This window comes from Morone saxatilis, unplaced genomic scaffold (assembly GCF_004916995.1).
Source record: "Morone saxatilis isolate NCDOM2014 unplaced genomic scaffold, NCSU_SB_2.0 Contig23, whole genome shotgun sequence".
Lineage (NCBI taxonomy): Eukaryota > Metazoa > Chordata > Actinopteri > Moronidae > Morone > Morone saxatilis.
Genome location: NW_023339796.1, coordinates 19,387,190 through 19,409,657, shown reverse-complemented (window position 1 = coordinate 19,409,657; position 22,468 = coordinate 19,387,190). Strand labels below are relative to the sequence as shown.

At 43.6% G+C, this 22,468-nt stretch overlaps 2 protein-coding genes across 2 annotated transcripts in view; both read right to left on the bottom strand.

Moving 5' to 3' along the window:
- Window positions 1-1,869, bottom strand: part of LOC118334820 (protein Hook homolog 2-like) — a 2,084-nt gene extending 215 nt beyond the window's left edge. The window contains exons 1-10 of the mRNA XM_035670892.1: window positions 1,792-1,869; window positions 1,625-1,693; window positions 1,455-1,529; window positions 1,209-1,304; window positions 1,027-1,116; window positions 876-938; window positions 734-796; window positions 577-639; window positions 416-484; window positions 182-265 (exon numbers count right to left, since the gene is read on the bottom strand). Of these exons, the coding sequence (XP_035526785.1) occupies window positions 182-265; window positions 416-484; window positions 577-639; window positions 734-796; window positions 876-938; window positions 1,027-1,116; window positions 1,209-1,304; window positions 1,455-1,529; window positions 1,625-1,667 (646 nt within the window). The 5' untranslated portion in view covers window positions 1,668-1,693; window positions 1,792-1,869. The remainder of the gene's footprint in view (window positions 1-181; window positions 266-415; window positions 485-576; window positions 640-733; window positions 797-875; window positions 939-1,026; window positions 1,117-1,208; window positions 1,305-1,454; window positions 1,530-1,624; window positions 1,694-1,791) is intronic.
- Window positions 1,870-5,893: 4,024 nt separating this feature from the next.
- On the bottom strand, window positions 5,894-22,399 carry acin1a (apoptotic chromatin condensation inducer 1a). Its single transcript, XM_035671285.1, has 18 exons — window positions 22,218-22,399; window positions 20,742-20,807; window positions 20,470-20,581; window positions 20,305-20,360; window positions 17,205-20,132; window positions 15,332-15,481; window positions 14,991-15,076; window positions 12,651-12,708; window positions 10,522-10,561; window positions 10,099-10,241; window positions 9,819-9,962; window positions 9,493-9,688; window positions 9,091-9,236; window positions 8,287-8,394; window positions 8,059-8,166; window positions 7,658-7,964; window positions 7,344-7,444; window positions 5,894-7,232 (listed from the first exon to the last, which is right to left on the bottom strand). The coding sequence occupies exons 1-18, from the start codon at window positions 22,353-22,355 to the stop codon at window positions 6,891-6,893; spliced, it is 5,229 nt and encodes a 1,742-aa protein (XP_035527178.1). The 5' UTR covers window positions 22,356-22,399; the 3' UTR covers window positions 5,894-6,890.
- Window positions 22,400-22,468: the final 69 nt, after the last annotated feature.

Sequence of the window (22,468 nt, the reverse complement as noted above, 5' to 3'; positions counted from 1 at the left end):
AAGATCTGAAGTCACCTGTTTACATCTTAAGAAAGTAAGCAAGTAAGCAAATGCAGGGCTAAAAGCTGTTTTTAGAGGCGCACTTACCATAATGGACTGTTATCCTGAGGGAAATTCTAGTGATGACAGTCAAAATTGGAAGAGGCAGAAAAAAACATTCACTGTGACTACTGCTACTCACCTGCGATCCTCTCCGGGTCACCGCTGGTGGAGATCAGTTCCCTCAGAGTATTCAGCTCATCATGCAGGTTTATCATGGTCAGAACTGACCCGAATAAACAGAGCAAACATCACTACACAGTGTATACTTCTCAAACAAACTGAGCAGGAGATGTAAAGTTAATAGTTTTTATCTATGTGAACATGTCACTATACTGAGGCTATAATGGAAATACTGCATTGTAATTTCACTCACTGAGTGCCGCTTTGGAGTCTGCGGTTCTGTTCAACTCTGCAATCTTCTGTTCAAATTCAGTCTTTACCTCTGATAAAAGCACACACAAATAACCCAATTAAGAACTAACATGAAAACTTGAATCTTTAGAGCCTTTAGCTGAACTCATGTTTACAATTTACCTCTATATCTTTCCTCAAGTCCAGTGCATTCTTCACTCTTTAATCTCAGCTTTCTCTTTAGCTCTGTTGTGTAAAAAGAGGAAGCCAGGTCTTCAAAGCTCACCCTTCAGAGGAGTCTCACTTATAAAAATCCTATTTGTAAAAACCCTCAACTCACCTCTGACCTCAGCCTGAGCAATGGCTTGTTCCCTTTCTTCGGCTTGCAGCAGAGCCTGAAGAGCTGATTTAAAACAATACCGTAGAGCATTACCAGTTTACTCATACATCACTTCTAATAATCAATAGAGTTCACAGCTTACCCTTGATCTTAGCTTGATCATGAGAGTGCTCCTCCATGTTTGCCTTGAGTTGCTCCCTCAGGTCTAGAAGAGTCAGTTTTGCTTTATATTATCAAACAGAAGATATTCATGAAGTGAATTCAGTGATCTTAGAAGAAAATGAGATACTTACGAGTAATTGTTAAAGAAGACGTTGTGTTATCATTGCGTCGTTCGTTTTCTAGGTTTCCGAGTTGCTTGTGCAGACCAGTGACTGTAAGAACTGAGAATCACAGAAATAATCTATTGTAAATAAATATATTTCAGACAATTTCTCAGTGATGAACACAGGCACCCTGTTCCCTTTTTACTTACTCAGCCTGGCATTTGTCTGATTCTTCTCATTCAGCTCGTTGACATATTTCTGCAGCTCTTTCCTTGTCGTCTCAAGATCACTTCTGAGCTCTGGGACTAATGAAATGCAACACACTAGTATTACAGCCAACCTTTGCGTCATGTGATAACTTGCTTGCATCCTTGACATATCTTACACTGTCTGCTGTTTTATAATACAGTTCGGTTCAACCAGCTGTAAACCTTTTGATTAAATGTGATACTTACGGGTAGCCTGAGTGGCCTGAGACAACTGTCTCTTCAGCTGCTCCACCTGACTCTGCAGGGTTATGATTTTCAGGACTGCGGCGCATGACAACAGAGAGGGTGATAATGTAGCTAACTACAAAATATACTGTAAGAAATTTAAATTTAAATTTAAATTATTTCAAACTCACCCAGTTTTGTGTTATTGCCGTCTGTGTCGTCTATTTCAGTCATAAGGCCATCCACTCTGTTTTGCAACGCTAGGAAAAAGTAAATAGTTTTTAATGTAAACCATATTTAGTCAGTGATTTAATTTCTCAAATAATTTCACTGGCACTGGCATTTAAATGAGACTAACCTTTTATACGGCCACTAGTGGTCTCATCGCCAGCCTTTTTCTGAAGGTCCCATATCTCATTTTGCAGCTCAATGATCGTTAAAACTGAAACAAACAAACATGCAGTGAATTTGACTGAGTCTATTAATGGCAAATACTGACTGGTCACTATTTTTTTCATACTTGGAGTAGTGCTAGATCAAAAAGTCGACCTGCATTGTAAATAAATGTAGAGTCATACAAAACTGACACGGGCAAAAATCTACATAGAAGAGAACAAAAGCTGTCAGAAGAGGCCTAAAAGGGAAGGCACCACCAACAAAATAACTTAAAGATCCTCTGATTTGATGATATTTGGTTGTCTGTCTGCCTGACCGTCAGTAAGACTATTCTCCCTGCCATGAGGATTACCTGCCTGCCTGCCTCACAATCTGCCATCAGCCAGCCCTCAGTCCCAGGGTTCTCCCCCTACACCTTGGCATCAACCTTCAGCCAGCCACCATCTCACCATTCCACCACTCCTTCCTGTATTTTCTATAAAAGACTTAATCTACTTGTCTGCTGTCTTCATCTCTTAAAAATGTGACACTGTTTGATGTGCTGGGAGCTTGTAAAAAAAAAAAAGAGACAACAGGTGACTAGATAGATAGAGGTAGATAGATAGGATGAGATAGATAGATAGATAGATTAGAATAGAGTAGATAGATAGATGATGATTAGATAGATAGATAGATAGATAGATAGAATCTTACTTTATGGGTGCAAGAGCAGTCTCTCTCTCTCCTCTCACACACACACACACACACACACACACACACACACACACAGGGTTTACTTGTGGTATACACTGAGAGGGATCAATACCTAATACTTTTTTCCGTTGTGTCTGCATCTTATTATTCCATTTAGCTACACATGGAGCTATGCGTGGAAAATTATTTTCCCCATTAGCCAAACATAACTTTTTGTGTGTGCCCCAGATGCCCCAATCTCAGTGTTGTCTGTTGTATTGTGTATTTTTTACACTGTGATCTTAGCCATGCAGTTCTGCCAGTGTCTGCCCCCTCAGTGCTGAGTCTGCTTAAGGCTACCAGTTATGAGCTACGTGCCTGCTTTTGTTACACTTAACACAATGTCTGCACTTTGAATTGGGTGTGGTGCGGTGGGAGCCGTCTCTTTTGAGGAGGGAGGTATTGTGTGGGTGAAAAAAATACAGGTGCAAGGAAGTTAAACAAACAACATTTCAACTTCTTTAGGTTGCTTTTTTTTCCCCGAACCCCTGTCTCATATGCCGTGGTTTCCCAAGCCCCGCAGAAAAACACTTCTATCATAGGAGATGCTGATTCAGGCTCTACAAGCCCAGCTACCCTTGCCCTGACCCAGCCGTATCCACAAGGAAACCCCCCTGCTTCGCTCAGAGCCTGGTCAGGATAGTGGGCATCTAAATATATACACAGTGGCTGTCTGAACTCCTAAATTGATTATATATGTATTCCTCCTCCTCAGCCTCCCCACATCTCCTGCAGTCTGTTAATGAAGTATTATACAACCTCATGCTTGGTTATTCTCTTTCTCTCATCGCCTCTTTCCCTGCAACACTGCACATCTGGTTTCCATAAGCACATACATGTCATCACAAAGAAGAGGAGGGGGGAGGAAAGGCGGGGAGGGGGAAGGGTGTGTATGTATCAAGGGAAGCTTGAACTTCCAAGGAGTGTTAAGGCTGACTGTCAAGATATCGCTGCCTTTCATCATCTCTCCAAACTCTTCTCACATATGTTTTCATGACATGGGCCAGCTTCCCTTCAGTTAGACTATAAGGAAATCTATAAGAGCAACTATGCATGTGTGAGGGAGAGCAACAGCGAGGGAAACCATGGCTAAATAGGATACAGACAGAAAGAAAAACTCCCAAGTCAGAGGAGAGTAAGAGGAAAGTCAGTGAGACATGCAGAGATCAGAAAGGCCACATCAGAGGTTGCCTTTGAAAGTGGAGCTTAGTGGGCCTCAATGCTGAGTTCCTAACAGTGCTGGACACAAAGACCTATGTGGTTACACTGAGGAGGGGAGCGCTGGGAGGAGAAGAGCAGGCGAGGGGGGGGCTGCTTACAGAGCGAAAACTTATTGTTTTTACTGCCCACTCATCAGCATAAGAGTGGCCTTGCTCAGCTGACTGGACGGTCATGGAGGCCTTTAGCATTGACCTGAGCTCTGCACCAGACACAGGTGGTCTGCTGTGGTCCGACACGTCACTAGTGGTTTCGTGAAAGCCTCACAATTGTAGAAAATTTGTTTTGAGTCATCCCTTCATCTGTGGACACAGGGCTGTCCAGCTGTTAGATTTGCTGGGGAAGATCTTTACCAAATGTGGCATTCCACAGAACTGGGCAGGTCCATGACTACCCTTCCTGGGCATGAGCTGAACAGAGAGAACTTTGCTTATCCTCGGGTAAAGCTGCAGTAGGCGGTTTTGAGCGTTGAATTTTTAAGACTGCAGTATTCACAACATGGAATGAGCAAACTAAAAGTCTTCATAGTAGTACCTTGAGTTGGATAAGTTAAAGGAGTTCTCTTTGGTGGGATAGGCAATTTGCTGACTTGAGGAGGTTGTATGAGATTTTGTTACTTCCTGTAGAGGGAGGGACACTGTTAGGCTGCTGTTATGGTCAGTTGGTCATTTGTGGCATTGCCAGAACTCCAGTCATTGACCAGTCGGTCAGTGTGTTGTCTAGTGTATTTAGTCATTTGTTTATGCTGCTTCCTGACTGTCAGACTAAAAAAGTCTGTGCAAATTGGTGGAAACAACCTTTACGTGTGGTTTTCAGCTGTCAAACAACCTCAATTAATGCAAGTTTAAGTCAAATCTTCAAATTTTACACACATCCAAAACTAAATGATGCATTGCTGAAATTGACATCATTCATTTATGTTTTCCAGAGGATGACATCTCTCCAGCGATCCTCCTTTACTGCCAGACTTGGGCCTTTGTCAACATTTTTTACAAGGGAGCTCATAAACAAACTGGTACATTATATGAAATCTGCTGAGTGAATTCGTCATTTGATTTGATTTTAATAACCGTGAGCACTGTCCTCTAATCCCACACTCACATCTGTAACCCGCCCCTGGCAACATGTTGTCCATCCAACAGTAAAGGTGTTTTGTGTGAGATGAATATGACTGTGGTAGATCTGAATGACATTTTGTTTGAGAAACTCATTGGCTCAATATTGTAGGCTTGCTGACAGTCATTCACTTGCCTTCCGTGTTTTACCAAAGTCCTGCTTTTTACTTGAACACACTCAACTGCCCTCAAACTCAAGATAAACAATCTCTTCTAACTTTCCATTCAGCAAACACATCATCGCTTTGCCCTAATGTTTAACTTATCAACTTTCTGCATGATAAGATAAACAGTAATGAGAGAAAAGACAGAATCTTTCTCCAGCACTCATAGAAATCTGTTCTTGGGCTGCCAGATAGATGCCAGGGTGAAGGATTCACTGGTCTTCACAGAGTCCAGACACACAGAGTTGCATCAGGGCAGAAAAATGTTATGCTCAGCGACCATAGGGCTGTAATTACATAGGAGCACTGCTGAGCTCTGCAGGATGAACGTCAAGACTGGAGAGATGGAACAAGGGAGCACAAGAGGGAAGAGGGCAAATACATGATTTACAGCAAACAGAGGGAAGGGTACAGAGGGTAAACACTCCCAACTCGGAGGGAACCACAAGATTAGAAAAAATGTTGAATGAAAGAAAATGCCATTGGTCGTCACCTTGACATGGCACTGAATCCAATCCAATACAGAGAGAAGTTTCTGGCAGATCAGTGTATCATTTTAAGCATTCTCTTCTTTATTGTTCTTAGTTTCAACTGGACTGTATAAAGTCATTCTCCTTGTGTCGAATGACTGACCGGGGCCACAACGTGGTGTGACTGACACCTTGTGGACTCTAAGTGTAACCGCAGATTTAACTTGTAAAATGTGTACTTGAGTCAAGCTATTCCCAGTAACTAGTAAGAAGTTACATTTTTGATCCGTCATCCCCAGGAGCAACCGAGAAATGACACTACGAACCTCGTCAGCGAGGAGATTGGAAAAGAAACGTCACAATTATTTCAAATTTCAATTTTTATTATTTGTACATTCACCACTGATAGGCGTACTCAAAGAAGAAATTAAAAAACGCAAAACAAACCTTGGTACTAAAATGATAAAATAATGATTAAAAAACAATATTAAAACCATTGGTGAGAAAACTCATAATGCAACCTCCCCTCTTGGGCCTGTATAGACACTACAGGGTAAGAGAACTGGAGGAAGAGGAGGGAGGAAGAAGAGAATCAATGATAAGGACATAATCATAACTTGTGTCAGGTGTGACAGACAGATTCTCCCCCCGAGAGAATCATCTCATCTCTTAACTAAATGGAGGGAGAGAGGAACACTGCATTGCCTTAGTAGTTATTCCACACCTGTCCAAAAATACCCCAAAGCTGCCTCATTTAAAGACTTAATTTTGAGTAATCTTATATGTCTGTACAAAATGCCAAACACACCTATTCCAATATTTTTAGATTTCTGCAAGCCTCTGCACAGAGGGCTGAGTTTTCTCTTTAGGCAGGACTGGCAAGGAGAGCCTTGGACTACATGCAGCAACAAAAGGATTCCTCATCCAAATTGCAGAGCTGTTAAACACCGAGGCGACAACAAATGATTGCAAATCATAATTGGCACCTACACTTTGGGGCAAATGGGGAGCATTGGGAGAAATTATTAAAACAACCCAGCGTGCCATACTGCTATGCCGTCAAGACAAAAACCAAAGAAAAAAAAAAAAGAAAAAAAAAAGAGGCAAAAATATAAAGAAAATATCAAACCTTGACAGGAGCAAGACATACAGCACTCTGGGAAACAACACTGCAAAAAATCATGGTCCCCTTTAAGCTTGACTGGGTGTAGGTGTAGATGTGCTTTAAAAAAGGTGACAATTTGAGAGATGGTGACGACATCAGTTGGTCCTCTGTTGGGTCTTAGTTGTAACAAAGTACATGTAGTGAAAGGCAAATGGAAGAGGGTGGTCTCTAGGACAGTTCCATCAGTTGATTGGCCATTAACGCCGCCTTTCTCGCGGGTCGCTGCGGCTGCGTGAGCGCCGCCCCCCACCTGCCCCGCTGCCCCCCGGCCTACGGTAGCTATCCCTGCGTTTGTCGTTCTCCCTCTCCCTCTCCCTCTCCCTCTCTCTGTCTCTGTCTCTACCTCGGTCTCTGTCTCTGTCCCTCTCTCTGTCCTTGTCCTTCTCACCCTCACTCCGCTCTCCTGCTGTGCCGCCTCCGGCTTTCATCCTCTCCTTGCGCTCCTCTTCCCTTTTTTTCTCCTCCTCCTCGTCTTGCTCCTTCCTCCGTTTCTCGCGCTCCTTCATGCGTTCAGCTCTGGCAGCTTCCCGCTGAACAAACTAAAATAAAAAGAATGCACAGAGCAAGACTTAAATTAGATATCTAGGCCATGTACCTGAGAGTTATGTATTAACAGCAACACACAGAGTATAAACTGGTTCGTGTCTCACCTGTTCCTCTGTAAGAGGAAGCCAGTATATGCAAGGAGCAGCTTTAGTTTTGCGGAACAGATCATCGAGCAGCTTTGCGGGAGGATCCTCAGCTGTTTTCTCTGCCAAAGACATAAACAATATTAGGGCTGCAGCAATAACTAATAATTTTATTTATCATCAATTATTCAGCCAATTCTATCTGAATTAATTACTTGGTTTTTAAAAAGTTAGAAAAATGACAAAGTTGCCGTCTTCAACTGACTTGTTATATCCAACCAACGAAGATATTCAATTTACCATCACCGTAGACAAAAAACCCCCGCATCTTTTACCTTTCTTCTCAGTCTTCTTCTCCTTGCTCTTTCCCCTCTCCTTGCGTCGTCTCTCTCTGGATCGCGACCTCCGGGGACCCCCCTCTTTCTCTTCTCCAGGTTTCCCAAACTCTTTGACCTTGTCGCGATCCCACTCCCGCTCTGCTCGGGCCCTCTCTCTGCGCTCCATCTCACGCTCACGTTCGGCCCACTGGTCTCTCTCTGGGAGGAGAGAGGGCAGGGCTGACGTTCGACCACGGCCGGCGCCAGGCCCTTGTTCCTCTGCTCCAGGTCTGTCGGCTGCACCCAAGCCTTTATGGAAGTCCAGCTACAAAAGCAGAGACATGCTCAGGCTACAGATGGCTATGCATTGTGGGTGTAAGAGGAAAAAAAAAAACATACTGATAACAACTCAGTCTTACCTCATCCTGCTGGCAGAAGTCTACATTAAGGACTTTTGGGTTGCTCTGAGGCCATTTCACTCCATGAAGAGCTGCCCGTGTAGCAATTGCCTCGTCTGAGCTACAGTACTGAACACAGAGAGAAGAGGATAGCTCCATGAGACACAGAAGAACCTTCAACAGGTCAAAAATCAGTCTGGTTTAGAGCTGCAGTCCTCTATCTGAAAACACATGCTTGTAGTAACTCACAGTGACATAGCAGTGAGACTTTATTTTGTCGATCCAGAAGCCCTCCTCCACCAGGGTGCCAGTTCTGCTGAGCAGTTCCTTAAGTTGCCCCAGAGTGAATGGCCTCACCTACACAAAATATAGAGCACTTGTGAGCAAAAATACCAAGCAAACATACAAGAAACTCAATACATATCCAAATATATACAGTCTATAACATGGAAATAAAAACTGTTTAAGAACTGAACTGTGTGAAAAGTGTTGTCTGCGTAACCTCTGAGCCACAGAACTCCAGAAACAATTAAAAACAAAGAACAGTCATACTGTTGCACCTTCATTAGTGAACATAGGCAGTGTTTGTTCTGGATCAATCTTGCAACTGCATTCTTCATCACAGCGTATGCTTGGGCAAGTACTTTATACTGCTGGGAGGAATGCTGCCGACCAATTCAACCTGTATTGCTCTTTCATTCATGAGGTGACTGGTTGATTTTGGTCTTTACATAGGATTCGTTGATAATAACAAAAAGACAAAAATAAGACTTTCAGCTTCTAAAATAGGTCAAATGTGCTTGTTTCTTCTTGTATTGTAGTTTCTTCAGTGTACAGGAACCTTTCTACTGAATTTTGGATGAGATAAAAACAGCAAACTGAGGCTGGGTCAGCTTATGGGTATATGCCTGCACTCAGGGGCAACAACTTCACATAACCCAGCATTACAATCAGCTGTGCTACTTGTTTGGTTGCTTTTTCCATCAGTGCTGCATTATACAGCACTGATTCAGTGCACACAGTTAATAATAAAGTGGGATAATGTTCTCTTACCAGGTTGCTGATGTGAACGATGCTGGAGACTTTGCCACGAGGTGGCGAGGGCTGCCGAGCCGTACGAACAGGGTCATCGATTGTGATGGAAACTCCTGTTTTCTGCTGGCTGATGGAGCGACGAATGAGGGTGTCGCTGGGGGTCACTAAGATACAAAAAAAAAAAAGAATGGCCAATATAGCATCTCCATTACACTGACACGTCTTTATAGTAACATTAACATATTTAAATGCACCATGTAAAGTAGAGTATGTAGATTATGTATTATCTATTGTTGTGTTATTAGAAAAGACCATTGTAAAAGTTAGTGTAAAGTTAAAACAATTTCTAAATGGAATTTCAGGAACTAATTTTGACAGTTTTAATGCTAGATAAAGAACATCTTGTGATGGATTCATTACCAGTGTTGATTTCTACATCATGGCTGGTTTGTGATGGAGACTGGGTTTCCATGGCTTCAGGAAATGAGGTGTCCATCTTCTCTTCATGCTCCCTTGTCCTCTCTCCATCTCCCCGCAGGTCATCCTCCTCCAGTTCCTCATGTCGGCTCCTCTTTGCCTCTTTCTGTCCATTCTCCTGGTTCTCTGAGTGCACCACCTGCAATAGAAAGAAGCCATCAACACAAACAATTTTTGATTTTGAGATTAACGTAACCATGTTACATTTCACAATAAAGACAATTCCTAACCTGTCATTCATGTAAAACAGCTAAAAGTTGTAGACCAACCTGTGTTACAGTGCGTCGGATTTGAAGGTCCTGGTCAGAGCGCTCCCTCTCTTCATCCTCAGCCCCAGAAAGGACAGCTTCCTCCGGGTGCAGGTCCACTACTGCCTCCTGGCCGAGACACGGCCGAATGTCAGGGATCAGAGACTGAAGGCAAAGTAAACAGATCATACACAAGGGCCTGCTATATTTAACATAAAAGACAGAGGCACAAGAGTGCATCTATGCGTAAACAAGAGTATTATTAGCAACCACAACGTCAACTACACTACACTGCAAATACCTTGAGTGAATCTGTGGTGATGCTGATGGAAGGTTTCTTGGCAGTGACAGCTGTGCTGGAGCCCCACCTCCTCTTGCGACCTGCCGCGGCCCCAGACTCCTGATCGCCCTCTGCACTGCCAGTGCCTGGGGACGATTTACTGCCTGTAAGAGGAGAAAAAAACAACAACTCATTGAGTCCTCGGGCACATGGCATAGGCAATACAAGCGTACGTGACATAACAAATCTATGCACACATAAATCTTTTGGCCACATATTTTTGAAATATAGTTGATGATTAAAATCTACATTATTTAAGGTTTTTTAATACATACATTATACAAAATGAAAAGGCTAATATAATGAGCTGGAAGAGGAACTAATCATCAACACTAATGATCAGTTGTGAATGCTGGTAGAGCAGAGTCAGGAGGGGGCACTTACTGCTAAGAGAGATCTTACGAGCTGAGAAGGCCTTTGGTGTCTGAAACACAAGAAGATAAAAACAACCCAAGATACATGGGAGAGGTGAGAGGCAGACACCATGGGTGGAGACAAATGGTCAAGGTCAGGTTGGAGGAAAGGTGGAACAATAACAGGAAGGGGGACACGTGGGGACTGAAAGAGAGTGAATGATAGAAACTGCTGTGCAAAGTCTTTTTCAAAGTCAAGTTTACTGAATGGCACCGAGCTGTGTTTTTGGACTGTACTGGTAATTTAAGCCCGTACCATTCATAATTATTTGGTAATCTGCGCCTATAGATTATTAAACATAACTTGCTTTTGAAGAGTAAACTATAGTTGCAGTCTCTATCATACAAACATGGTTCTGGTGGAAATACTGCAGTTTAAATTCAAGCATTTTATGATTTTCATTGTATCTGAATAGACACATGGATTCCAATTAGTTTCACATAAATGAAATTCACCTTTAATTAAAAAGTTATAAAAACATATGTTTAGAACAATTCTGATTAAACTGCAGTAGCCACAAATATGATAAACATTTTTAAAAATGCTGCTTCTCCCAGCAAAGACTACAGAGAGAGTATGACTGGAACTAAGCATGTTCAAAATAACTATGAAATATAACATTGAGTAAACATCTACTTATTCCCTGGTACCACTGACACCTGATCCTTACTGGTTTGGATATGGCCCAATCACGACTGCATGTACTGTATCTAGGCAACAAGGGTCCAATCAAAGGTGGCTGAGATGTTTGGATGGTAATCTGAAAGCAGGCTGGCTGGCAGGATGGGTTCAATAGTTCATTGGGGTAAGGGCTTTGAATTTCTTTAAGCCAAAGCAGTCATCCTCAGGTGTTTTGGCATTAGTCCTTTTAAAAATGTGGCAGGCTCTTATAACAACAGATAGAAGCAATGAGTCCAATGAGCTGGAGACCAGATGCTGAATGTTGTCAACAGTCACTGTGCACACAAATCCAGGATAATTATTTTAATGTTCAGTTGTGTTTGGGGCGCAGTAAGTTCATAGTGGGAGTCACAAAGTAGCAAAAATCTGGCGATGGCTGTTGTGGAAGGGGTAGAAGTCCTTCTTCAGTTCAGATAAGAAAAAACTATCAAGCCCATTGAGTCCAGATAAAAGCTTTGGCCTCTTTGCAAACTCATTTAGTATCCAATGAGGGTATTTGCTGGAGAAATCTCAATCCCATTCCAAGAGATTAACAAAATCCAAATTGTCCTTTGTCATGCTTGTTACAGTTCACCAACCACATTAAGACGTGTCCATGATAACCCACATTTCTTTGACAGTGGGTTAAAAATGTCACAAAGTGAAACAATCTTAAAACTACTCAGTTGTTGAGAGGGTTTCACAGCAGCATTGACTTGATGTGAGCACATATCTTTGCTTGTCTCTTCTCCATGTCGATTTTAAGGGCACAAGGCCAGATTAGTGGATAAAAGACTAAGAGAGGTGGGCCACATTGACTGGCCAACCCCTTCTTTAAATCTTCAGGTCCAATCAATGGCTCTCGCAGGCCATATCCATGAAAATGAGGCAGCCTTTGTTGCCAGGGATGTCCCTCTGCAGTGCAGCCTTGGGGGCTTATCTGTGGTCAACTCTGGATTCTTGGGGACAGTGGAACAGGTGCAGCAGTAGCAGTAGTAGTAGTAGAAGTAGTAGTAGTGGCAGAGGTAGTATGCAGGTACCAAAAGGGGCAATGGAAGAGGCATGAGCACCTTTATAACAAAGCAATCATTTGGGGTTTAAACATCAGCCACAGTGAGAAAATGCCCTTGCTGTTTCTGCCTATGACAGTGCCAACAAAGGTTTTACAAAACAGCCAAACTAAGAAATGTAATTTCCTACATACATTCTACCACTTGTGAAAAGGGCTCATAAGGTCATCTAGTGGAAGTATTTTTTAAATGTAAAGAAAGGATTTCCAACAACGAATATAGACCTATACTGTAATGTATCCAGGTTAACACAAACTATGTGAAAATCAGAGATTCAATTATAAAGGTTCAATGGGTCCGTCCATTTAAGTCCTCAGTCACCAACAGCTTTGAGGACCAAGATGATTCATGGTTCTTCTGGTGCCTTACCTCCTCACTGGTCTCTGGAAGCTTCTCTGGCTCTGACATGGCAGTCTCCTTCGCCTGCCTGCTTAGAGTGAAACACACACATATCAGCAGGAAAAGAGTGAACAGGTGACTATTAGGATAGAGAAGAAAATATTATATATTAAAGTCATTTTTAAAATCAGGTAATAACAAAAAGTGATCGAGGCATAAGAAATGCAACAGCATAAGTTAATCATTTTATAGAAGCAATTTAACATAATATTAAGTTAAATATGTCAATACCACTAAAAATAAAAGTTATGTCAGATTTATGAATTTAAAAAAAGTTCCTCGCAAACAAGAGTATGTAATCATTAGTAATGTATCAGCAATTACATGATGCACACATAACAAGTAGTTATATGAGCTAAGCATGCAAAAGCACTACTATTTTATTTTCCTGACTACATTTAACATGTGTATAAGAAATCATGGAGCCCTAAGCGTAGATATTAAAAAAAAGAAAAAAGAAACCACGAGGTAGCATTAAAAACATATTAAAACATCTCAGCAGTTTAAATTACTCCACTGAGATACACCAAGAGCAGCCAGGTGACGCTCTAACAACGGCGCCTGAAGACCACCTTCACTTCGTCATTTCACCAATACTACGCTCTCATTTTATTTCGATGGGGGTCAAAGAACTGAGCCGAGGAGGAGAGTGAGAAATGCAGAGCCACCGCAGTCCCCCTTCAGACGTGCAGAGTCCGTCCAGACCACCAAACGCTCAAGTACAGCTACACAATACCTGACGAATGAGCGCGCCTCACGTTCTCATGTCATCCTCATGCGCGCACACGTGAACACGTCCACTCATCCCGACTTACATTAACTTGGGCAACTTCACGGAAAAGAGACAAACTGGTCTGGGTTAAAACGCAGCATACAGGCTGCGACTGCTGTTGAAACGACTGCGTCGCAACGAGACCTCTCTCTCTCTCTCTCTCCCCCCTCCCTCCCACCTTCCTCCCACCAGAGACGACTCCTCATCTGAACGCATTCATGTCCGTACCGGCTGTCAACCAAAACCCGCGACGGACAAACCCTCGCCTGTTGTTTAGCTGAGCCGCTGTATGGAGAGCCACAGGCCGGCATCGCCAGCTAAAGCCATCGACGGAGCACAGCCATGTTGCAACGAATGAGGGAGAAAAAAAAAAGAAAAAAAAAGGGATCGCATATTAAAAGGACCCGCATCTTCTCAGCCACACCGGCTTCAAGGCAGTCTCATCAATCGCCTGATGGGAAATTCAATACCCCGCACCTCTTCTGACACCGTTTTATCACATTCACAAGCGAACTGATTCCCAGGCTCTAATGGGGAGTCTGTGTTCAGTGGTTGACAGCAACATACAGCAGTGCCCACAGAATGATCCTAACATGTTTACACTGTCCAGCACTTTCATGGGAACAAGATAAATACCATCGAGTCCAAACTGAACTACCAAGGTTTTTTTTATTTCATCATTTATGAAATAATGTAAAAATAGCCAGAGACGTTTTCAAACAATATTGCAGGTGATTCCAGTTTTGACCATATTACACCTGCATCCTAAAAGACATCTGGATTCTTCTGGATTTTTATGAGCCTAGCATTTAGAGCCTTTAGAGCCCACTGTATGAATCCTCACAACAACCTATTTCTGCAGAATAGTGTGGTGACTATTTGTTCAATGTGGAGCTGATCCTGTGTATGTCAACTCTAGAACTGGTCAAATATGCCTACAACTTTTTCCCTGTAGGCTTCATGCAAGGCTTCACTAACCTCTCATACATGCGTAATGTTTTCATGAAAAAACGTTTTAAGCAAATGTAAAAATGAAATCTGAAGAAAATGTCAACCAGTATGTGTTTCTATCAGCTAGTGCAAAAAGAATGTCAAGAGAGTGCCACAATATGTCATGTTGAGAGTAACTATAACTGTACATTAACTCGTCAATGAACCTAATAGCTGCTTGCCATTTGCTTCCTCTGCGTACACGCACATACGCAGAACCAGGTCCTACAATGTCATCGTTTATCTTATCGGAAACATGTCTTCTGAGTGTTATTTGTGAAAGCCTTTTTAATCTTGCCTTTTGTTGACATTTCCAGAGCGAGTTTTGACATTTCACGTGCTTTCAACATTTGTGGTACTTCTGTCATGACTAGCTGCTGCAACAGCTGAATTGAAAAATGCACTGTTGACTATACTGACAATACAATCACTAGACACAGTGTTCACAGTCTGCAGACTTTAGTGTTGTTAGCACACAGATTCATTACCCTGTGCGAGTAAATCTGACAGACACACGTGTTTCATAAGACCAAGACTTAAAAGCAGACCTTTGTTTGTCCTTTTCCTCCTCTCCCTTGCTGTCCTGGATCTTCCTTTGCATCTCCTCCCTGGTTGGTGCTTCAATGAAAGGTTTCTGGGGAATTAAAAAGGCAGGAAATTAAATAAGATGTAAAAGAATATAATGCATGTCAAAGTTGTTTAAGTACTTATGGTACTACCACCAAACGGAAAGTAATGCCACCTATAAAGACACCATGAGATTTGTCTGTAGCATAAATTAGGTAAATCTATTTTAAGAATTCCAATTTTTTTAAAGGTAACGTGGATACAGATGTTTTCACAGATGTTAAAAGAAATCTGGTGGTGTGATAACGTATGTGCAACTGACCTTGGTGTGACTGTCTCCATCAGCAGTTGTGTCACTCTTCTTTACAGACATGTCTCTTTTGCAGGGGGGAGCTTTTGGAGTTTCCTTTAAACCCTCAGACTGAGCCTCTAGTGTCGCCCTGTGCTGTGGGGAAGAATCTTTTTTCCCTTCCTAAAAGAGACAAACAACACAGCAACATTGTTATGAACTGAAAAAAAATGTCCTTTATTTGCCTGTGATAATACAACCTTGATATTAACAGAGTTTACTCAAAATACCCACAGAAAACAACTGCTTTTCAGCTAAATGTTTTCCTACTCCTGATCAATGTGAACTAAAAAGAAGGAAAGGTAATTATATCACTGCGTAGCTTGTGAACTCACAACTGAATGAGCACTCCATCTCTCTCCTCTGGGATGCAGGCACCGGTATTTTAGTGTGTTGTTAGTTAGCTAATATGTTTCCAAAGGTACATTTTGTTTGATTTGTAAGTTAATTAAATCATCTATTTGATGCAAGTTACATTAATGTTATGCTCGCTTTGTAATGGACCGAAGCTTCCTATATATGTGATTGAGGTTAGTAACAGACTAAAGTTAGTAAATCTGTTAGTAAGTAAGCTGAACTGTAATAATACCTTAACTAAATTAACCCTGAGCCCGTCTAGATAACGTTACGTAACGTAATCTACAGTCTTTTATTTGGAAAAGTCTATTCACTGAAGCGTGTTCTTTCACTTGGTAGAGGCATTTATTCATCTAAGAACATATGAAATAGATATGCTGGGTTTAAGTGTGCTTCTCCGATCTCTCTTCAGCTTCAATAGAACTGGCATCAAACGGAGCATTCGAACGTTGTATGATGACTTAATGAACCTTCTTTCTATTTTAGTTTACTTGATCCGGATCAGGCATATGTTGGTTGAGGGAAAATATGCCATCACATCTGACTTATGTTATACAAGCACCACTTCTTGCGTTGGATAACTGGTGTTGTATACAAATACATACATTAAAAACAGAGCTTAGCTATAAAAACTATTAAATATTTGTTTACCTCTTCATCTAACCACTGCACTTCTGCATGGCTCTATCGGACACTGTAGTTTTGTCACAAACCCAACTCTGAACTACTAAACCCTCCTTATTGTGACATTAGTCCTTGTTGTTTTCTGAGCCACTCTGTTATCATGCTTTGTGCAGATAATCTCAAACTTTGTTAGAGAGATCTTTGCCAGCACTGACAAAAATCCTCCAGAGGTGTATTCACAGTAAAAGCCAAGAAATGTTTATTATCAACAGTAGCTTGACTGTGCATTCAGACATATGGATAAAAGAGGCAGGACACCACTCATTCAGAGGCAAAAAGGCCCATTCTGTGCTAAACTAGTTTTACCTTATGTAAATGTATGCAGAAGTGTCAAACTATAGCACATTCAGGCACCAATGTATTAAACACTTAAACACAGGGAAATTATTGAAAATCCTCCTTTCAGAAACATAGAAACTAGCTTAAAATGTACTAAACTGTCAGAGATTAGTAAACAATGATCAGTCTGTTCTCCTTTCATCATGGAGGCATTGTCACAAAAAACCCCCTGCCCAATCAGAGCTGGGCGCTCTGCTGAGTGTTAAACATACCTGAAAACTATAGATTATGTGAAAGGCAAGAGCCAACCTGCCTCTTTGTATGTGTATTGTAACGTAGGTTTGTCCCAGTGAATAAAACAAGCAGAGTGGATTTCAACAAATATTGATAATGAAGGCACTATTATGCATAAGTGAAGATTTGTTGCTCTAACACTGTAAGGCCTTCAAAGCGGCTGTTCTTGTTTTATGGACTGGCCTCATGAACTGGATGCCAGGGACATAGAGGTTCCTTTTAGACCACTTACCCTTCTAACTCTTGAAGTGGAGCAGGTTTTCTCTTGAGAAGATGTGGATGAGCCCGAGGACTGAGATGATGAGGACCCAGAGTCAGAGTCAGAGGAAGAGGAATCATTAGACGATGATCTTTGTCTTGCTTGTTTTTCTTCCTTCCTTGCATCTCTTCCCCTCTGTTGTGGAGCATCCACTGGGCCTACAGGACCTTTGCTTTCATCCACAACTTTTACTTTTATGGTGGATTCTTTGGCAGCCTGTTCCATCTTCACTGAATCTGCTTTTTCTTTGTCCTCCGATACAAGGCTTGCGGCCCCTTCCTTGCTGGGACTCTGGACCAGTGTGGTACTACCAGTGGTCTCCTTCTCAGGCTGTGTCCCCACAGATCCTGGCGGCCCAGCAACAACCTCCTGTTTCGTCTGCATCTGCGGACCTTCCCGTTCGGTGGGGGTCTGGTGTCGTTCCCCGACACTGGCCCGAGGCTGGGGGGTATCAGAGAAATGACGGGGTCGCTTAATAACCATGGAAGTCGATGAAGCTTGTGGCTGAACTGGGGGGTCCCTTAAGAACCGGAACTTCTTGAATGAGGACTGAGGCGACAGAGGTGTTGGTGACATGGGTGCACCGGATTCTGCTGCTTCACTCCGGGACATTGGAGCATGGGCATCTTCCTGCTCTCCTGCATCTGTCGATGACTTTCTACCTGGTCCTGTGGAGAGGGGGGGAGGAGTGGGCAGAGGGGTGAGACCAATCTCACGGCCACGTTTGGATGGAGGGAGGTGACTCTCCCTCTCCTTTTCAGCCATCCTAGCCCTCTCTTTCTCCTGTTCCAGGGCCCTCTCCTGCTCCTCCTTTTCTTTCTGCATGGCTTTCTCCTTCTCTAACCTTTCGCGTTCGAGAGCCTTCTCCCTCTCCTTCTCCAAGGCTCTCTCCCGTTCAAGTTTCTCCTGCTCTAGAGCTTTCTCCCTTTCCAGCCTTTCTTTCCTCTCCTTCTCAGCTCTTTCCTTCTCCATCCTCTCCTGTTCCAGAGCAGCCTCTCTCTCCAGCCTCTCTTTTTCCTCCCTCTCTCGTTCCAAGGCTTTTTCCCTCGCTATCCTCTCTTGCTCCAATGCTTTCTCTCTCTCAATTCTCTCCCTTTCCTTCCTCTCAAGCTCCAACCTCTCTTGTTCTAGGACTCTCTCTCTTTCCAGCCTTTCTCGCTCCTTTTCCTTCCTCTCAAGCTCCAACCTCTCTTGTTGTAGGGCTCTCTCCCTCTCCAGCCTTTCTTGCTCTAGAGCCTTTTCTCTTTCTATTCTCTCTCTTTCTAAGGCTTTTTCTCTCTCGATTCTCTCTTGCTCCAGGGCTCTCTCCTTTTCTAGCCTCTCTTGCTCCAGGGCTTTCTCTCTCTCTATTCTTTCTTGTTCCAGGGCTTTCTCTCTCTCTATTCTTTCTTGCTCCAAGGCTTTCTCTCTCTCTATTCTTTCTTGCTCCAAGGCTTTCTCTCTCTCTAACCTTTCCCTTTCCAACCTTTCCTGCTCCAAAGCTCTTTCTCTCTCAATCCTCTCCCTCTCCTTTCTCTCAGCCTCTAGAACTCTTTCCCTCTCTAACCGTTCTTGCTCAAGAGCTCTTTCTCTGTCCTTCCTTTCCTGCTCCAAAACCTTTGCTCTTTCTAGCTCCATTGCTCTTTCCCTTTCTTCTCTCTCTCGCTTCTCCCTCTCTTTTTCTCTCTGCAGACGTTCTTGCTCCTGGGCCCTCTGTCTTTCGAGCTCCTTTTGCCTCTCAAGCTCCAGGGCCCTCTCTTGCGCTAAGGCGTGCTCTCGCTCTTCCCTCTCTTTAGCCAAAGCTAGTTCCCTCTCCTGCCTCTCTCGTTCTAGAGCAAGTTCCCTCTCATGCTGCAAAGCCTTTTCTCGTTCTTCTCTCTCTAAGGCATGCTGTCGTTCAATTCTCTCCTTCTTCAGAGCTATCTCTCTTTCCTCTCTCTCCAGGGCAAGAGCTCTTTCCCGCTCTTCCTCAAATTTTCTCTGCTTCTCTTGCCTTTCCAGCTCAAGGGCCTTTTCTCTTTCTATCTCAGAATCCCTCTTTCTGTCCCTGTCTTCTGTTGCAGTGGCCTTGAGCACACTCACAGGTACTTGAATATGGGCCAAATGTGCTCCTGTGACACCCTGGTTGGTGCCTGGAATCATGGGAAACGACACGTGGCCTGCACTGTTGGCTGTGTGAGTGATGGCAGATACCAGACCCTCCGGAGGCCTTCTGCCAGGAAATGCCGTAGCCGAAGGAGAACTGCTGTCTTGCCTATCGCCTTCGCCACCGTGCCAACCTGCTCCCGAGAAAGCACCTTCTGATGCCATCTTACGTGCCAGAAGGGTCAGCGGGCCGGGTTTGCGCTCGGCATGTCCACTCCTCTGTGGCTCTGGGCTGCTACTGCGGCTGCCGCTGCTGGAGGAACCGGAGCTGGAGGTACTAGGTGAGCGCCTAGGTGGGGCTACATCTGGACTAGGGGGGCTCTGTTTAGGGGTGTCAGGCAAGGGGAAGGATAACTCTGGAGGTGGGGAGGGAGGAGGTGTTGGCTGGCGGAGTTGAGGGGACAACAGGGAAGGCATGTGTTGCTGCTGGGGTTGACAGGATGCTCCAGACCTCTCTCTGGTCGTGGGCACTCTGGCTGGCTCTCTGAGGCTTCTCCTCCGAGCGCCACTGTCCCAATCATCATCGTCACCATCCTCCTCGCCATCCTCGCTGTCCTCGTCGTCGCTGTCAGCGGCAACTTCGTTGGATGCAGAACCCCTCGCTGGTCGCTGCTCGCCAGCAGGAACGCGCATGGCCACAGAGCCAGAAGCAGGAGGACCGGACACATCAGCTTCCTGGTTGCTGTTAGCCTCTCCCTCATTCACGGCAGCCAACAGTCCCTCTCCACTCGAGGGGCCAGGTGGCTTGTGCTGCTCAGCCAATGCTGGTGTGACATCCTGATAAGGATAGAAGGGGAGGTGAGACTTATTTTACCATAGTATGCACATTTTCTTTCAAGTAAATGATCTGGCATCTATTGGCATCTTTTGGAGCAAAAAGAACCTCCAGAAATAATGATCAGAGAACTTGGCCTATTGCAATAGATAAGAAAAGATAGTGATGTCTGACCTGGGCTTGAGGGGGGCATGACGTACTGTTATTAACTTCTGTGTGGTCCTCTTGATCTGTTTACAAAAGACAAAACAGACAAAATTACACAAATGTATTGTATAATGACCCGACATGTGTACAGTAACTTTAATGGAACTTTAGAGGAATTTTAACAACACTTACCATTTGTTTCATAGGCTTCGCGAGCCTCTCTCTCCAGACGCTGCCTCAGGAGCTCCTGTTGTTTAGCCAGATACTGCTTGATAAAGCTGTTCTGGCTCATTTCCTCACCAATCTGAATACAGAGAGACCATTAAATATAGGATACAAGCCTTCAAGGACACTTGTGCATTTGTGAAGATTGTGCTAATGCATATTTGTCATTTATGCTTAAGAGGTCATTATATGTGAAGAGGCTTCAGTCGTTGAAATTAAAGCATCTTTGAGACACTTACCTGTGAGTTTGGCTGCAATCCAATGTGAGCAGTGGAGGTCCTCTGCAGATTCTCCAGCATGAGAGCCTGTTATTAAGACAAGAGACTTCATTCATTCATTCGATGTAACAGGCAGGTATTTGTTACTATTCATAGGACTACCACTGTTCAGCATCACTTCCTCTCCTATTAATATTTTTAGGCATGAAAAAGTTTGCCTTTGATTCAGCTCACAGTAACATTGCAAGAATCACAAGGGTCAAACAACCTGCAGGCTGTGGTGAAAGGCAGACCAGACTGAGAATACTGTGGGCAAAGTCGCAAGCAAAACCTGCTGGATCTAACTTTAATTTTAAATTCTATGATGTTAATCCGTATATATCTCAATCTATCGATCTATCTCAGTCCTGAAACTCAGCCATGCAGCATCCCTCCTACTCGGCTGCTTGGACGTTTTTTCCCCTGCATGCACACACAAGGATATACACAACAATACACTAATGTAATGCTTAATAATGGTACAATCTCATTGGGTGCTGAATTGATAAGCAGTACTGCAAATAACACGTAATACATAAAATAAACCAATAACGAATATGTGACCATTTGAGGTCAGTGGCTTGCTGTTGGTGGCCCGCAGGCCTAAAGTGGGAACAACTGTGCTATAAAAACGTCCGTATTTTAAAGAGGGATTAAGAAAGTTGTGTTACACGTTATAACTAAATAACACAGTGTCTTGGTTTCACAGGCGAGTTACAAAGCTACACTGGGGTAATAAACACTTAACATAGAAATGCAAATGTCAACACCACTTGCTGCTTTCATGGCGCAATTCAGCAGACAAATGGTAATTAACCCAGTTTAAGAAAAAAGAGCAAAGAATGGCCGAAGTTTGCAGGCGAGGCAGATTAAGTTGAATACTTGTCGCAATGTAAACAAACTGGCTCGTACAGTCCAGGAAAACATTCGGGAGCGAAAGTATTCCTAAATTTGGCGGAATACAGTAAAATGTGCCCCATAAAACACATCGCATCAAGGTGAAATAGACATACGGAACCAGCTGATGAAAGTTGTCGAGCCACTAAATAACCGGTGTAACGTTAAGCTCCCGGCTGAACACCAGCAGCGCTTGGGACAGACACCGTTAACACAGAAACAAGCCAGGCCACCGCTCAAGTCACTGCGTTAGCGTGGGGAGCTAACGAGCTAACAGGACAACATCACCCGACTCACACTTTGAGATTAGCCAGTAAGTTTATTGAACTCACGGTCTTGCTACGGTCGGTATGTTTCTGCACAACGAAAACACTGCTCAATCACAGTGCAGTGCAAATACACACGTTTCCGGCGATTGTTGGTCGTTAGCCTCGACAACTCTACTACGCTGCACGGCAGTAACGATACTCAGTTGTCGGCCCTCGAGAGAGCATCAGCCCGTCTCATCGTTAACGTTAGCTCGCAGCAACCGTGGCGCGGTTATATCGCAGCACAACTTACCCCCTTGAGCCTTTTAATGAGAGCATTCTTATGCCCGCTTTTCGAGAGTCCTCTCTCCTCAAGAGCAGCTTTTAAATCTGCTACTCGAAGGGACTGGAGCGGTCTCCCGTCCAGGGTAACGTCTTCGAGATCCGCCATTTTCCGTTCCTCTAGTCGGTTCCCAGCGAGAGCGACGAGCAACGCCTTCCTCCACCCGGCGTCATCGTCGACGACTTCCCCCCTAATCAAATATCAAATCAGTATAATATAAT